The sequence below is a fragment of the Trichomonas vaginalis genome, chromosome VI (genome assembly GCF_026262505.1).
Source record: "Trichomonas vaginalis G3 chromosome VI, whole genome shotgun sequence".
In the NCBI taxonomy this organism is placed as follows: Eukaryota; Parabasalia; order Trichomonadida; family Trichomonadidae; genus Trichomonas; species Trichomonas vaginalis.
Window position 1 is genome coordinate 2,658,188 of NC_067208.1, and position 16,461 is coordinate 2,674,648.

General features: G+C 29.7%; 8 protein-coding genes across 8 annotated transcripts, besides 3 other annotated features; 5 read left to right on the forward strand and 3 right to left on the reverse strand.

Moving 5' to 3' along the window:
* Positions 1-3,070: part of a mobile genetic element that runs on past the window's edge.
* Positions 662-1,345, reverse strand: TVAGG3_0794710 (uncharacterized protein; the record flags this gene model as incomplete). The annotated part of the gene is made up of 1 exon (XM_051247097.1): positions 662-1,345. One exon carries the CDS (start codon positions 1,343-1,345, stop codon positions 662-664), a length of 684 nt encoding a protein of 227 aa, XP_051082572.1.
* TVAGG3_0794720 (uncharacterized protein) lies at positions 1,653-2,253 on the reverse strand (the record flags this gene model as incomplete). Its single annotated transcript, XM_051247098.1, has 1 exon — positions 1,653-2,253. A coding segment is annotated over one exon (601 nt), but the record flags the coding sequence as incomplete, so codon positions are not given.
* A 138-nt stretch (positions 3,071-3,208) lies between the features above and the next one.
* Positions 3,209-3,616, reverse strand: TVAGG3_0794730 (uncharacterized protein; the record flags this gene model as incomplete). The annotated part of the gene is made up of 1 exon (XM_051247099.1): positions 3,209-3,616. The coding sequence occupies one exon, from the start codon at positions 3,614-3,616 to the stop codon at positions 3,209-3,211; it is 408 nt and encodes a 135-aa protein (XP_051082574.1).
* A 1,302-nt stretch (positions 3,617-4,918) lies between these two features.
* TVAGG3_0794740 (uncharacterized protein) lies at positions 4,919-5,134 on the forward strand (the record flags this gene model as incomplete). Its single annotated transcript, XM_051247100.1, has 1 exon — positions 4,919-5,134. The coding sequence occupies one exon, from the start codon at positions 4,919-4,921 to the stop codon at positions 5,132-5,134; it is 216 nt and encodes a 71-aa protein (XP_051082575.1).
* Positions 5,135-7,361: 2,227 nt separating this feature from the next.
* Positions 7,362-8,529, forward strand: TVAGG3_0794750 (lipase; the record flags this gene model as incomplete). Its single annotated transcript, XM_001303069.2, has 1 exon — positions 7,379-8,308. One exon carries the CDS (start codon positions 7,379-7,381, stop codon positions 8,306-8,308), a length of 930 nt encoding a protein of 309 aa, XP_001303070.1.
* A 104-nt stretch (positions 8,530-8,633) lies between these two features.
* On the forward strand, positions 8,634-9,890 carry TVAGG3_0794760 (uncharacterized protein; the record flags this gene model as incomplete). The annotated part of the gene is made up of 1 exon (XM_001303070.1): positions 9,333-9,830. The coding sequence occupies one exon, from the start codon at positions 9,333-9,335 to the stop codon at positions 9,828-9,830; it is 498 nt and encodes a 165-aa protein (XP_001303071.1).
* A 381-nt stretch (positions 9,891-10,271) lies between these two features.
* On the forward strand, positions 10,272-11,659 carry TVAGG3_0794770 (polynucleotide 5'-hydroxyl-kinase protein; the record flags this gene model as incomplete). The annotated part of the gene is made up of 1 exon (XM_001303071.1): positions 10,282-11,616. One exon carries the CDS (start codon positions 10,282-10,284, stop codon positions 11,614-11,616), a length of 1,335 nt encoding a protein of 444 aa, XP_001303072.1.
* A 2,694-nt stretch (positions 11,660-14,353) lies between these two features.
* Positions 14,354-14,410: a mobile genetic element.
* An 837-nt stretch (positions 14,411-15,247) lies between these two features.
* Positions 15,248-16,461: part of a mobile genetic element that runs on past the window's edge.
* TVAGG3_0794800 (uncharacterized protein) lies at positions 15,319-16,425 on the forward strand (the record flags this gene model as incomplete). The annotated part of the gene is made up of 1 exon (XM_051247101.1): positions 15,319-16,425. The coding sequence occupies one exon, from the start codon at positions 15,319-15,321 to the stop codon at positions 16,423-16,425; it is 1,107 nt and encodes a 368-aa protein (XP_051082576.1).

Consider the following 16,461-nt stretch of genomic DNA (forward strand, 5'->3'; position numbering starts at 1 on the left):
ATATGTTTTTTCAAGGTCATCTTTAATAAATGATATATAATCTGAAGGGTCTAAAAGAATGGGATTAAATTTACCACTCACAGAAACGAGAGTAACATTATAAATTCCACTAACTGTTAAATTTAATTCACAGCTATTATTCGAAATAATATTGATAATTGACATTTTTTATTACGATTAAAAATATGGTAAAGCGTTATTTTCCAGTGATAAATAAAACTAGAATAAGATTACCTCAAGAATTCATAAATTCAACGAATAAGAAATTCATTCATGTTATAAATTTTAGTGTTTTCAGAAAATATGAGTCAATGTCATATTCATCATCGGGTTATATTTCACTTCATTCAAATTTAGTTCAATCAAACCCATATAATGACCATTTCATAAGATTTTCAGATGGTATTAAAAATGTAATTGATAGATTAAAATATGAACAGATTGACAATATCGAATTTTTGGAATTTTGGTTTAAATATCCTGATGGAAAAAAGATTGAAGTTAAAGATAAAGCTGATACTATAACAAAAACAATTACAATGACCGATCCAGATAGTGGGGAACAAAAAGAAATAAAACAAACGATAGAAACTGGTGAAAGGTCAATTATTATTGATTATGATTCAAAGGATTATTATTCAATAATGTTAATGCTTGAATATTAAATGGTCTTAACAAAGAATTTTTCAAGTGATATTTTATATTCATCAACTATTTTATTATAAATATCATTATAAGTTAAATGAAGTTCAGTTGTTGTTCCGTTCTTTGATATCTTAATTGTGCTAATATCCTTTATAGGATTTATTTTTGCAACTGTTCCACAGCATGAAACCTCATCATCTATGAAAAATTGAATCTTAACGTCTGAATCCTGAACATCACAAAGAATGGCAATAATGTGAATTAATGATTCATAAGGTAAAATAATTAAACCGGATTGGTCAATTAAATTTATTATTGAATCATAATTATTAATTATTATATCACGGTAAATTTTCATTAATTCTGAATTAATGTCTATTTTATATGGCGCATTGCGACTGTAATCGTAGATTCCTGGGTTCTCGATGTTTGATGAAAGAGGTGGGGGGTATGTTGGATATGTGGGAATTTCAACGGGTTCTTTACCAGGTTCAGATAAAATGATTGGGTCTTCATTCTCTTCATTCTTTGGTAAGTCACGAGTTAATAAATTTGGTTGAGTTGCTGACTTTGTTAATTCAGGGCTAACATTAACTTTAACATTTTGAATAATTCGTGATTTATCATCATTTACGTTATAACCAACCGTAATCTCTGCTTTTGCGTTAGTGTTCTTTTGACTTGTGAAATGTCTTCTCATTTATAATTGAATAAAAAAAGAAAAATATATTTAAAGTTTTATTTAGTTGTTACGGTAATATCCCAAGGTTCATCATTGTTTGCTTATACTTTCTTTGTAACTGCACCAATTATGTTATTGATATTGCTTTGAGTTTCTTCCAGTCTTATTTTATCATTTACAATATCTTTAATCATTTCATTACATGCATTCTTAAAACCATCTGATTTTTCTAATTTACGTCTATCACTTTCTTTAATTAAATCAAAGTTATAACCTTGTTGAGAATAAAGTGGTTTCTTTATCAATTCCTTGAACGCTTCTGAAAGTGAAGATGAAGAAATTCTTGCCACTTGAATTGGTTTAAATTCTGCTTTCATTGCTTCTTTCTGTTCATTGAACACTGGATCGAATAAAGCAACTTTAAAGAATTTCTTAGCTGGAATTTCAGGTCTCAAATATGCATATTGACCATCAAACTGATTAACATATCGTGGTAATCCATCCGGTCCCTCTTCAATAGCGTTTAATTCTTCATTGAAATAAGAATATGGATTATGACGGTATGAATTAATTGGACCATGTTCACCTTCTCCAATGTATTGTTTAACAGCTTTTCCATTTTCATCAAATTGCATAGGATAACATTCATTATATGCTTTACGTTTAGGATAATCAGATATAGTTAATTTATACCCATTTATGACTTTAATATTACCTTGACCATCAGTAACGAAAACTTCATTTATACCATCAGGTTTTCCATTTGGACCCGTAATGTCTGCTTCGTGTGCTTCCCAATTTGGACCATGACGTTTGGCATATGCTTGAGCTTCTGGTAATGTTAAAACATTTCTCATTTGTTTAACATCCTTTTGAAGACCGGCAACAATGTGAACTAATTCTTTCATTCCATCAGGAACTTTCATAGTTCTATTATATGCACCCTTTTTGTTTGTCCCTTGTTTTAATGGAACCTGTAGAAGATTTGCTATTTCTGTCATGTTTAATTATAAATAAAAAATAAAAATTAATTATAAAAAGTTAATCAAATTTAACACTTCCTTTATTTAAATCAACTATTATTTTTCCATGTTCACCTAATTGCTGATATTGTGTGTAAAGTTCATTAATGCTCATTGGTAAATTCACTTGATAAAGCATAACGTTCAACTGTTGACGACTAAACCCACTGAAAATGAAAAGGGTTGATAGATTTGATTTAATGTTTGTGCTTAATGCTTTGAAGTATTGAACAGCCATAAAGAATGAACATTGAATATGTCGACATTGAGTTAATAACTGATTAAAATATGATTTCTCATTAGTTATTAGTTTTGATTTCACCGCATCATCTAGAAAAATTAGTGAATGCAAAAATTCTCTATCAAAATTTGAAATAGAAAGTGTTTCAAATAATTCATCCCGTTGTTTATCAATAATTTTATCCTCTAATCCTTGCTTCTTGATTGTATTATATAATTCTTTATACATTAAAAAGTTTTTTAAATAATCTTCTGCTTCTTCTTGTGATAAATAAATAATTGGAATTTTGATTAAATGCTTTAAAGATTCAAATGTATTATCTGAAGGTGAACCTGAACGGTTGATATAAATTAACACATGTGAATGGGGTGAAGTGTTAGCAATAATGATAATTTGTTTTAATATCGTTAATGTTTTACCTTTATTTTGTTTACCAATTGCTGCAGTGATTGAATTTAAGTAACATTCAGAATATGGAATTTTCATTAATTTTTCCTTAGATAGAGCATTTCTATTATCACTCAATGCTTCATTAATCATATCATCTACGTATGTATTATATACTCCCGCTAATTCTTCAGAATTTAAATCCATTTAATCAAAAATAAATTTATAATTTTATACATTTCTATTCATCAATATTTCATCATATGAACTTCTATACTGCGGTGGTGTACCTGTTGGATGATATTTCAAACCTTCATCCGGTGTCCATGTCCAATATGTAGTCCTAGTAAACCAAACCTGAGGAGGATTTGTCACTTTTGAACAGTAAGTGTCATTTTCACCCTGAATGATTGGATAAGCTTTCACTTGTACTGTAACTTGTGAGTTGAAAGTTTCTAATCCATCAAAGAATATACCCGCTCCATCACGTTGAACTGGAATAGTGCATAAGAATGAAGTTTGGTCTTTCCATGTTCTAGCTAATGGCGTGCCATCATCTGCATTCAGTGGTCTAGTTAATGAGTCCTCGTATTCTTCTGTGCATTCATTCACTCCATCTAAATCAGAAGCTTGAAGCATACGTGTAAAGAATATGTCACCCACTGTGGTCATCGCTTGATCGGGGAAGTTTCTGGAATCTATAGTGACCTGAAGACCTCGAAGCATTGGATTTTCTAAAACTGTTCTTTGCATTGCATTCTTCGGAAATGCTAACACAACATCTGTAACATTATGAAGAGCGTATGAGAAATCTGAGCTGATACCTTCAGGAGTGATGCAACCTCCATTTAGTGAACGAACGTCAATATGTTGAGCTGGAATCATGAATGGATCTTCCTTACTAAATAAACGTGGTATTGCTTTAACTGATTCTTCAATTAAACCGTATCCTGGTGTAATGCATTTATCCTCTAAAACTTCCATCTTTGTGCATGAAATAATAACGTCATCAACTGTTGCGTCAGCAGATGTAGCGGCTAAGCCTGTAATTAATTTGGTAGGAAGTCCGATTTGTTGGAATTTGCGATCATATTTATAAACATGATTCATAATCTTTTCATAATTTTCATCAGTTATCTTTTCATAAACATAATTTTGTAAATCAGCAACTCTTAACGGGTCAACCTGACAAAATACTAAAGTATCCCTGAAAACATAATATTTAAGAATGATTTCACCAAATGATTTAGGATAATCATCGAACGCTTGAAATGCTAACAAATCATTTACCGGAATAATCATATCAAAAGTGATATCAACTTCTTCATTTGCTTTCTTGAAAACTTCTGAAGGGTCAATATATTTACCACATACTGAGTTATCATATTTTTGAACATTATTATATAACGAATGAACAAACTTTTTAACTTTCCTTTCTGATTTTGGTTTATATGTTGCAAATGCGAAAGATTCACGGGCACAATCCATTTGAAGATAACCGGCATCACCTCTTTCAGTTTCTACTTCTAATTGTTTAAAGCTTTGATTTGATGATTTGTAACCAACGAATAAACGCATGCATTTAAAAGCGGCATCACATGTGAAAGCTTTATTTGAAACTAGAGTTGCTCTAACTTTGCGTTTAATATATGTGTCACCTAATTGGTTCACATCATGAGCCGGATTTGTAATTCTTAAATGAGTTTGTTTATCATCAAAATATGGAGCATCAGAGTCATAGCATGAACTTTCAAGTTCTCTATAATATCTTCTTCCATCATTCTTTGCGAATATTTCATTTATCTTTTCGAATGAATGAAACACATTTCCATTAATCGGTTTGGTGTTTGGCACTAAATAGTTAGTCGTCATTTATTATTAAATAAAAAATCAAAATTAAAAGATGAAAATGAATTTTTAATTTTAATGAAATAATCAACTATGGCTGCAGGATTCTTTAAGAAACTGTGGGATAAAGTAAAAAGAGGAGCGCATAAAGTTTGGGAAACAATGAAGAAAGGAGCAAATTGGATATTTAAGAATAAAGAAGCAATTAGTGACGTTGCTGAATCAATAACGCCAAAAGCTGCCCCAATAAGAGAAATTTTAAATAAAGGAGAAAAAGTTTATCAAAGACTACAACCGATACTAAGATAAAAATAATATTTATTTATTTTTCCACTATCTACCCCCTATTTTATTAAGTATTCCTTCAGCAATTCCACCAACTGCGTTACCTGCTTGTGCTCCATCGCCGGATTACCTGCTTTAGTACCTAATACTCCACCTATGATAGTTCCTGCCGTTTTCGCTACTGGTGCCAAAAAGTTTGCAACAGGTTTAATAACCTTTTTATAAACCCAACCTGCAGCTTTCTTAATTCCATCCCATAATTTTTTAAAGAACCCTGCCGCCATTTCTGATTTAATATTAATTAAAAAATATATTTCATCACTTATATTCTAATTTTTATTTAATGATAAATGAAACCGATTTTAAAAATAAATGAAACAAAGGAGGAAGAAATAAATGAAAGTGGAAATGTTCAACAAAAAATAAACGTTGTTAAACCAATTACTGAAATAAAAATTTTTTCATCTGTTGAAGAATTTAATAACTATTATGCTAACAATAAAAAATTATTTGAAGAATTGACAACGTGTAAATTGAATAAAATGTTTAAAGTTGATGGATTCAAAATTTCAAAAATAAAAGGAGTGGTTAGTTTGAAATCTATTCCTCAATCAAGAATCACCTCATTAATGAAAATAGATGATTTAACAAAAAGAATAGAAATTATTGAAGAGCGAATAAATCAAATTATTGATTTCATAAATCATGACTCGTTGAGCCCGGGTCCTTAAAGCCCAAGGCACAAAGTGCCCAGGACTTAAAGTCCATCACTGAGTTCAAGGTTATATTCATCAAATATTTCATTATTAAATGCAACTTCTGCTAGTTTATTTATTTTTTCAATATGATCATTTGAAAGTCTATCGTTTAATTTTTTCTGAAGTTTTTCATTTTCTAGTTCTGAAACTTTATTTGGATGATATTTAAACCCGTTAAATTCTTTTTCCTCAGTTTTGATCATTAATTTACAAAGAACTTTTGTGGTTGGAATTCGTTTAAACCATTTATCATTAATATTTGTTATAAATTCAATATCTGGAATTAATTCCCAAATTTTTGCATTTTCAATTAATTTATTATCAAATGCAAAAGCAATAGGTTTAATATTAAACTTACCTTTATAATATATACTTTCTACATAATCATCGAAATAAACATCTACTTGTTTAACATTTTCAAGAATTGGTGAAAGAACATCCATTAATTGATTGACGGTTACGAATCTTGATCCACTCATTTCTTACGAATTAAAAAAATAAATTATTCAAAAAATGTAAGACATGAATTTTTAAAGTTTATTTTTTATTCATGAAAATAATTATTTCTAATTTCTTTTACTCTCTCGTATATACTAGATTTAAAGAATTCAGAACATTTCCCATAATCTCCTAAATGTTTTCTTATCCCTAACGTGTGCCAGTTATTATATGAAACTGAATAAACTTTATCTTTATCTTTACACCTTTCATCACTTCCAATATATTTATATTTCAATTTTGATTTAGCATTTTCATATTCATTAACGTTTAATAATTCACAGTCTTCCTTTTTAAATAAATGTTTTATGTATTCAGGATTTAATACTCTACGTTTATATGCTCCTAACTTAGTTCTAAAGGTTTTTCTACAAAATTTAGGAATTCCATCCTCTTTAATGTCATCAATGATTTCCATTTCATTATTTTCAATTTCTTCTTCTCGTTTATGAGGTCTTTGATTATGACTCCATTGATTCCATGAAATTAAATATTCTTTATCATTATATTTATACCTCATTAGCTTATTTTGGCTTTCATATTCATTTAATAATTCACAATCTTCATTTTTAAATTGAAGTTTAACCCATTCAGGATTTAAACAATGTTTAATTAATCGCGGAATATCTGACATCATCTATATATAGCTTCTTTTATAAAAGATAAAAAAATAAATTATTTTAAAATTAATGTTAATTTTTATAAATTATATTTTAATGCATCGTCTATATATAGATGTAACAAAAAAAGTCACTAAACCCTTCCATATATACTACTATCATTTTTGAAAAAAGTCAATGCGTTTGAAGACAATAGATAGCACAGCATTACTGCAAAAATCTCAAATATTGTAAAATAATAGCCGAATCTGACTTATTATGTTAAAAATTTCAAAGAATTACTTGGATGATTTCAGAATTTATTGTAAATCATATTTGCAATCTATATTTGTTTTTATTTTTATGATTGATTGAAGATTTTAGATTCTGACGTCAAAATTGTCAATCTGATAATGCCTGATACAAGTCCCCTTTTAAACCTAACTCTTATTAATCTTGCCGCACAGTTTGCTCGTAATGCATACCACGGTGAAAATACTTTTAAGGGTGGAAAAATGCTGTTAAAATCTTCAAAAGCCGGAGTATTTAAACCAGGATATTACATTTACGAAGTAAATAATACATTATTCATCACTATCAGAGGTTCTAGCTCAGTTGCTGACTGGGATGCTAACCTCGATTACAAGGAAATTCATGCAGAATTTGGAAAATATAAAGTTAATGTACATAGAGGATTCTATCGCGCTGCTGAAAGCATTTACAATGAAATCAAACCAGTATTCCTTAACTATAATGGCAATTTCGTTGTCTGCGGACACTCTCTTGGTGCATCTGCAGCAACTCTTTTAACTTTCCGCGCATTGACAGATCCAGACCTTAAGAAGAAGTACAATCGCATCAGATGCTATGCATTTGCACCCGCTCCGACAACTTCTATGATGCCAAAAGAAATTCAAAACAAGATTTTATCATTCGTCTACAACAACGATATTGTTCCAAATCTTTCCATCGCCAGCCTTCATAGAATGATCAAGCAATTCGTTCCAGGCGGAAAAATGAAACCATTCTTCCTCAAATTCGGAATTCGCTCTGCATTGAAATCATTCTCAAAGAAGAAGAACCCATTCTCCAGAAACATGTACAAGGTACTCGATAGATCAATCAGTTTCTTGGTTCGCGATATTATCAAATACGACAAGAAACAGAGCAAATTAACAGTCACAAAACTACTTGGCAACATCGTCCACCTCGATGGAAAGGCCACAACACTTAAGGATGCTTTAATCAAACCAGGAAAAGTGTTTGGCGAATTAGCACCTTCTTCCGTCACAGATCACTATCCTCACAAATATGTTAGGGCTTTGAGGGCATTGACTGCTTAATCGTAAACCATTTTAATTTCTAAGCGTAAATTTTATTTAAATGTTTTTTTTACAAAACAATGAATTTATAATTTATGCTCGGGTAACTCTTTGTTGCTTAAATAGACACCAAACACTCACAAGAATACATTTTATTTCATTTTATATTAAAACAGATAATAATTAATCCATAATGTTCCAAAAATCCTGTTTATCTTAACAACACTCAATTTTCTGTAAAGCAGGATTTTTTTAAGATTTTTTTTTAATGCTGAATGATCATCAAATTTCAAGTCATGCTCATTATTATATTGCAAAGAATATTATAATACTTCCTCAAGATTTAATTTTTTTTCGATTTTATGATTTTGCAAAATATTAAAAAAAAGCTAATAACAGCACATATTCTATTAACACTAATTTTAAAATATCAGCTTTAAATTGCTTATTTGAAAAATCAAAGATAAATATTCAAAATTATAGTAATTTGAGGTTTCGTTCTGTGCGGTGATATTAAGACATACTCGAAAACAAGAATCATCATCAATAAATGAGAGACATAATGAATTTGATATAACAAAGACTATCACTATTTAGAATTATGAATATTTTGAATACTAACGATCAATAATCATTCAATTTTTGAGATAAATTCTAACACCGGAATTACATATGCTATATAATTAGATAAAATCTATTATTCAACAAAGTTTGGTTCCTGATTTCGGATTCATTTAAATATCATATTGTTTTGTTTCATCATTTTTAAGTAATAAAAAATAAAATTAAACATCATTTTGTCCTTCTTCAAAAATTGAATCGAATTTGGCTATCGTCATTTTATATAAATATTGATAATGCACTACAATGTATATTCTAACACTTCTTATTAAACTTTTTTATTTATCGTTTACAAAGCATATCGGCAAATTATTATTAAAATAGATATTTCATTCAAATTAAATAGTTACAATAGTTTTGGAATAAGTATTCAATTAACGAAATTGAATAGCAACGTTTTTTTGAATAATCTAAAACAAAAATAATGATTCTTCTCAGCTTTTTAGCTGATTTCGCCAGGTGTGCAGCACAACAAACAAAGAAAAGCACATTAATTCTTGGTAAGTATGCACCAGTTACTGTTGTTGGTGTTACTTTATTAGTTGTTTTTGCAGTTTTTGTTGCAGTCTCATTCATCCTTCTTGGTTCCAAGCTTAAAAAGGTTTTAACATCTTGCTCAGGCTCCTGCTCATGCTCTTCATGCTCATGCTCATCATGCTCTTGCTGCTCATCTTGCTGCTCATGCTGCTCTTCCTCCTCTTCTTCATCATCCAAGAAGAAGCACAAACATGGCGGAGCCTACCCTGCTGGACAACCATATCCAGCTGGCCAGCCATACCCAGCTCAGCCTTATCCAGCTCAACCATATCCAGCCCAACCATACCCAGCTCAGCCATACCCAGGTCAGCCAGTTGATCCAAACTATCAGCAACCATACCCACAGGGACAATATCCACCTGGCACATATCCAACTACATACTAAAGTTGCGATCAGGTCCAATTGCCTATTATTATTTTTATAAACACCTTATTTCAATTAGATTACACTCTATTGTTATGTTATCAATTTTCAACTATTTTTTTTTCAATAAAACAATTTTTGGAATTGTTTGGTTTCCATTCCATTTTGGCTGTCTGAGGATAAGATCCTTCCATTTTAGAATGCAAGATTCTTAATAAAAATCATATTTTCAAGAAAATATGGAAAATGAACTGATATTTTACATTGCAAATAACAAGATTCTCGTTTCATTGTAGTTTGCAATATAATTTTATGGGTTATATTTAGAAATGGTTTGATCTTCAATCGAAATTATTCAAATAAAATGGAAATACTTCGATTATATGCTTGACATAATACACCAATCAATATTTATCCGAAAAAAATCTTGATAGCTGTTTATTGAAAGTTTTTTTTTTCTCACTTGATTCAAATGACGACCAAAATTCTTGATTTCCGAGCAGGATGTGTTTCTTTTTATGGACGTATGTATATTTCCCTTGAAAGAGGATCTGTTAACATTCATGGCTATCATATTAAAAAAGGCCCAACGTTAGAAGTTTATGCTCCAAGCCATTCTCTTCCAATACAAGTCAAATCTAAGTATGATTTCACATTAATTCTGACAACAATTCCAATAGAGAAGCTTTCTCCCCTTGAAAGAAAGTATTATTCCGTAGAAAGACCAGATTTCTTCCAATTGAGTGATGGAATCTATTACAGTCAGACATTTCCTGAATTACAGTATGATGCCGAAAAAATTAAGGAAATAGATTCACGCGTTAAAGCAACATCAAGATTAATGATTATTGGAGACAGTGACACAGGAAAATCGACATTTGCTAGGTTCTATACCAACCACTTACTCAACAAGTACCCAGAAGTCGCTTATTTGGACGTAGATCCAGGCCAATCCGAAAATTCACTTCCAAGAACACTTTCATTAACAATTGTTAAATCACCAATATTCGGACCTCCTGAGATGAACGATAAGAACCAGAAGACAATTGTCGATTACGGATACCTTCATCCAACAGATAAACAGTTTTACTATGAATCCATTACTAAATTACTTTCAGTTGTTCCACAGGGCATCCCATTGATTGTTAATTCGCTTGGACAACTGTTTAAAGCTGGAGCTGTCGTACATTCCACTTTATTCAAGATTATTCGTCCACACCTTAGAGTTTTAATACGCAGACCTGAACCATTAGAGTTTCCACAGATCTACGCTAACTCTCTTGAACTTGTCGTGAAGAGAATCGAAAATGTAAGTTTAATCAAGAAAGTTTTCAAGAGAGAGCTTCGATATTCAACATACCTTACAAGAATGATCGGTCCTACATCACTACAAAAGCCAAAAGTCCTTAAAATGAAGAAAACATATTTTTATTTCAATCAACCAATCATTTTAACAGAAGTTCTTAACTACGCGATCGGTTCAATCGCATTCCTTCTCAAGAGCACCGATTCCGTTGAGAGAATCGTTAAGAAACCAGAAGATAAGAAGAAATTAATCAAAATCCTTCGTAATTTCAAGCCATCAACATACCACGGTGCTGCTCTCATCAGAGCATTCGATGTCGAGGCAGGACTCATCTATTTGAACACTCCAGACTCTCTTGACGAAATTGACGTCCTCCACATCTTCCCTGACGAACTCCTCGCAACGGTTGTCCACGACCACCCTACACAACTCACTTTTTCTGATGCCCTCATCATCAAGAAACCTATTTTCGCTTATGAGGCTCCGAAACCTCAGAATTAACGCAAATTTCTGAATTTGTTATAATAAAAACGTTGTTCTACAACAAATTGTTTTTAATTTTTTAAATTATAATTCATCGAATTTTAGAAAAAACTTTGTTTTTCAACAAATTGTTATTAAGTTTTACATCAAAAAGATGTGTACAACTTATCTTGAATCTTGTTACTTGATTTTACATCATTTCCGTTTTTGCAAAAAATGAGCAAACATGAAAGATCCAAACGGTAAATCTCCAAATAAACAGGGTGAAGAGAATCAGTAAGATCCAAGTGTAATGCTTCATTTGATCTTATTTGAAAATATTGAATTTCGAATTGTCCTATGCTAATACTAGTTGAAATATTCTACATATGCATATGTTATTATAACGTTTTGCTGTAATGTTTCTTAAAATTCAAAAAAGATTTAAATTTTACATGAAAAATGACTTTATTAAAACTAAATCAATCTAAAATGAGCAAAATATAGAAAACAGAATGGTTGTTAAAGGCATTCTTGAATAAATTTTAAAAATGTTAGTAATTTGGTTTGCATATTTTGAAAGTAAGTTTAATTTCTGTAAATCATCAATCTTTAGCCAAAGATCGCTGGTTTGAGATAGATGGTCATTCAGTGGATTGCAGGGAGGTCCAGGAATTCTTCCTGGTTTTACGTATGATTGCGTAAATCCACAAGCATACCAGGTATGATATGGATTGATGTTTCCATCAAGATAAGAATTTAATGAAGAAGATTTTGCTAATCCGGTGAATTCACGACCGTTTGTATCATTTAACTCGCAGTTATTTAATACAAAATCTTGTGAGAAGTCGGATGCAGTTGTTGAATATAATGGATGTGAACTTTGTTTAAAGTAGAAAAAATCATCGGGTAAATCATCGGGATAATGAAATAAAAAGTTGTATCGACCGTTTATTTTCAGTCTGTCATTAACATATCCAAGAATACTGAACATGTTAGTTTTGTTAATGAAAAACATTTGTTCGGAGGCAATACTTTTCGTGTTAGAAAAGAATTCGACCGCATGATGGTGGAACACTTGAACCCATAATTCATCTTTCAGACTGACAACTTTATATCCATCAACAATTCGATAATTTTCTATATAAGTTTGGTAAAAATGTCACTTTTATTTTCAATCAAACATTTTATTATATTTATTATTTTAATTTTTATTAACTGTTCAAACATCATCATTTTGAATTCAGAAGATCGATAGAAATTTTTTGAAAATTTTTTATCAATTTTTTCTCCAAAATCATTTTTCAACTCTAGCTTTCAATGAAGCTAGTGTTCCTAATGACATCTGGGAAGAATACTATGGAGAACCAACAGAAAAGTATACATGTATTACAAATAACTCAAAGCCAACTATTTCTCAAAGTTTTTTTTACTTTCATCAGATTTCAAAGATTTTAAAGACAATATCATCAGTTGTGAAGATAATTATATCAAATTGCTACATTCCATATGCACATTCACTAATATTACACGCTCATCAGGAAATGGTGGCTGCATCTACTTCTCAGGCAGCAGTTCAATTGTCCAAGACCGATTTTGCTCCATTAAATGCTACACAAATGGCGATGGAAAACATTCATGGACAAATGTTCAAACAAATGAAAAAAAAAAATTATAAATTTAAGTTCCCTCTTTCAATGCGGCCATGATAGTACCGGATTTTCCAGCATATTCCATCAACAAGGATTGCAAAGATTTATTTCTACAAATAACACTAATACAACATCTGAACACCATTCTGGCTACGATTTTCGAAATAGTCCAGTCAATGTTAGTTTTTGTTGTTTTATTTCAAATGACAATCATGTCAATGCATATAATTGCATGTGGCATGAAAAAACTCCTAATTCCTTTGTCAAAATGTCTTTATTCAGAAATAACTCGTGCCTGACAAAAACATCTCATTGGGGTGTCATTTCATCTTATGATTCATCAAATGTTACTGTTTCAGATTGCATATTCTTAAAGAACAAGGCAGATCATACGTTCAGTGCATCTATGAATGGTATTATAACCATTATAAGCTGTTTTGGGGATATTTTAACAGCAGGAACTTCAATTGGGAGCTGTAATACAAATAAAATGAAAACAAATTCTTTTAATCTTTCACTTTCACTTCTTTCATTAGGAAAATGCGACGCAGAATTTCTATTTTCATTTGAACTCCTTTTATTAGGAAGTTCCAAGAAATTTGAGCTTCTTTTTTCAATGAATTTCTCATTTGAATGTGTAATCAATATAATAAGTTTTTAAATATGTTATATCTCATATAAAATATCCGATACTCACATTCTTCTAAGCAATAATTTGAACCTTGCCAGAAATTTATGTATTTTTTTTTTGAAACTTCATTATTTTTGAGTATTCACTATGTTTCTATTAATTATTATTGCAAATATATATAAAATTATTATTGTCCATAATCCAATACTGAAATTTTTATCAAAATGAATCCATCAACCTATTTCATGCTACAACACCAACTCAAAATGACAAGATTGTGCAGGTTGACATTGGAGAAATAACCCTGTCACAAAAGGCATGATTTCTAGTGAAAATCAAGGAATTCAAAAAATTAATCTTCAAAAATAGCTCTTTTTAAGTTGATTACATCCTTTAGTGTCCTAATCTTCCATGTGAATATTTCAATTAAATTCAATATTTGAACGAATTGGGTGTAAATTTTTGCCAAATTCAAAACATAGATTCAATTCAAAATAAAATGCTCTTTCACAATTTTGATTATGTCCAGAAATTTGAAAGAAGCATAGTAGTAGGATAGGAAGGGTTGTGTGACTTTTTTTGTTACGTCTATATATAGATGAAGGTATATTTTCACATCTTCTATATATAGATGATATAAAAATTTTTTCTTACGTTTTTTAAGTCATGAATTTGTAAGAAAGCGCGACATTATTAAATAAATTAGTAATAAATATTATATACTAAACGCATTAAAAAATTAACATTAATTTTAAAATAATTTATTTTTTATCTTTTATAAAAGAAGCTATATATAGATGATGTCAGATATTCCGCGATTAATTAAACATTGTTTAAATCCTGAATGGGTTAAACTTCAATTTAAAAATGAAGATTGTGAATTATTAAATGAATATGAAAGCCAAAATAAGCTAATGAGGTATAAATATAATGATAAAGAATATTTAATTTCATGGAATCAATGGAGTCATAATCAAAGACCTCATAAACGAGAAGAAGAAATTGAAAATAATGAAATGGAAATCATTGATGACATTAAAGAGGATGGAATTCCTAAATTTTGTAGAAAAACCTTTAGAACTAAGTTAGGAGCATATAAACGTAGAGTATTAAATCCTGAATACATAAAACATTTATTTAAAAAGGAAGACTGTGAATTATTAAACGCTAATGAATATGAAAATGCTAAATCAAAACTGAGATATAAATATATTGGAAGTGATGAAAGATGCAAAGATAAAGATAAAGTTTATTCAGTTTCATATAATGAATGGAAAACCAATAAGATAAGAAAACATTTAGGAGATTATGGTAAAAGTTCTGAATTCTTTAAATCTAGTATGTACGAGAGAGTAAAAGAAATTAGAAATAATTATTTTCATGAATAAAAAATAAACTTCTTACGAAAAATTAGAAACTTAGTTATGTTTATTATTTTATTTTTTTATTTTGTATGAAATGAGCGTCAAAACTAACAACGTTAAAAAATTAGGATTCACAAACGAGGAAATAAAGGATATATTAGATGAGATGTGTTATGAAGTTAGTAAATATTATTTAAGAAATTGTCAAAAATTTGCCGAGTTATTAAATGATTTAGATTATGATGGAAAAATGAATAAAGATGATGTTATAAATTTCTTATATCCCACATCTGAAGAAGAAAAACCTAAAGAACCTGATGTTTTCCCTGAATATTATGAAGAACGGATTAAAGATGATGAATACGATGAAATTGAAAGACTGGAAAAAATAAGAGATGAAATAGATGAAAAAATTAAGGAATTAAGAGAAGTTGAAAAATATAATGAAAATGAAGTAGAGGGTTTAATGAATATCCCAGCTTCAGAATCAGAAGTTCAGAAATCTCATGAAGAAAGATATAAAAATTATGTCTCAGAATCAACACAAAATTTATTAGATGGTGAAATAGACGAAACACTTTCAGAAGAAGGTACTAAATTTATTCGTAAACATAAGTTACAATTTATTGATAATGAAAAATACCCCTGTATCCTACTTTCACCACCTTTAGATTCCGAAAAATTCAAAAAAGCTCTTAAAAACGTGACTTATGCAACTAATACGATTAAGAAAGAAGATCATGATATTTACACAAATTATTATTTAAATAAATGCACAGGTGTTGATAAAGTTTTTGATTTATTAGATAAAATATCAAAAGAAACCATTGGAACATATAAAATTTTGTGTGATTGTGGTTTCATTGTTGAAGATACTAATAATGTTTCATATGAAAGAACAGCACCGAAGGAAGACGAAGTGGAAAGGTCTATACCATTCGTTATTAAGAATATAAAAGATATGAAAACTTATAAACATTATATTTATTCATTTATTTCAGAAAAAATGGAAGCAACCCATAAAACATCTTCTCATCATTTTATAGCTATTCATACATTCCTTTTCAAAGTTGTGAAATTAAATAAGACAGGAATTAGATTTAATGTGTCAGGGTACGCATTCTTGAGTAAATTAAAATGTATTCGTCACGTCGCAGATGATAAAAATTTATGTGTTCTTAATTCATTTTATGGGCTTTAAAAAATAAACTTTATTTTTATTTATTTTTTAATTTTT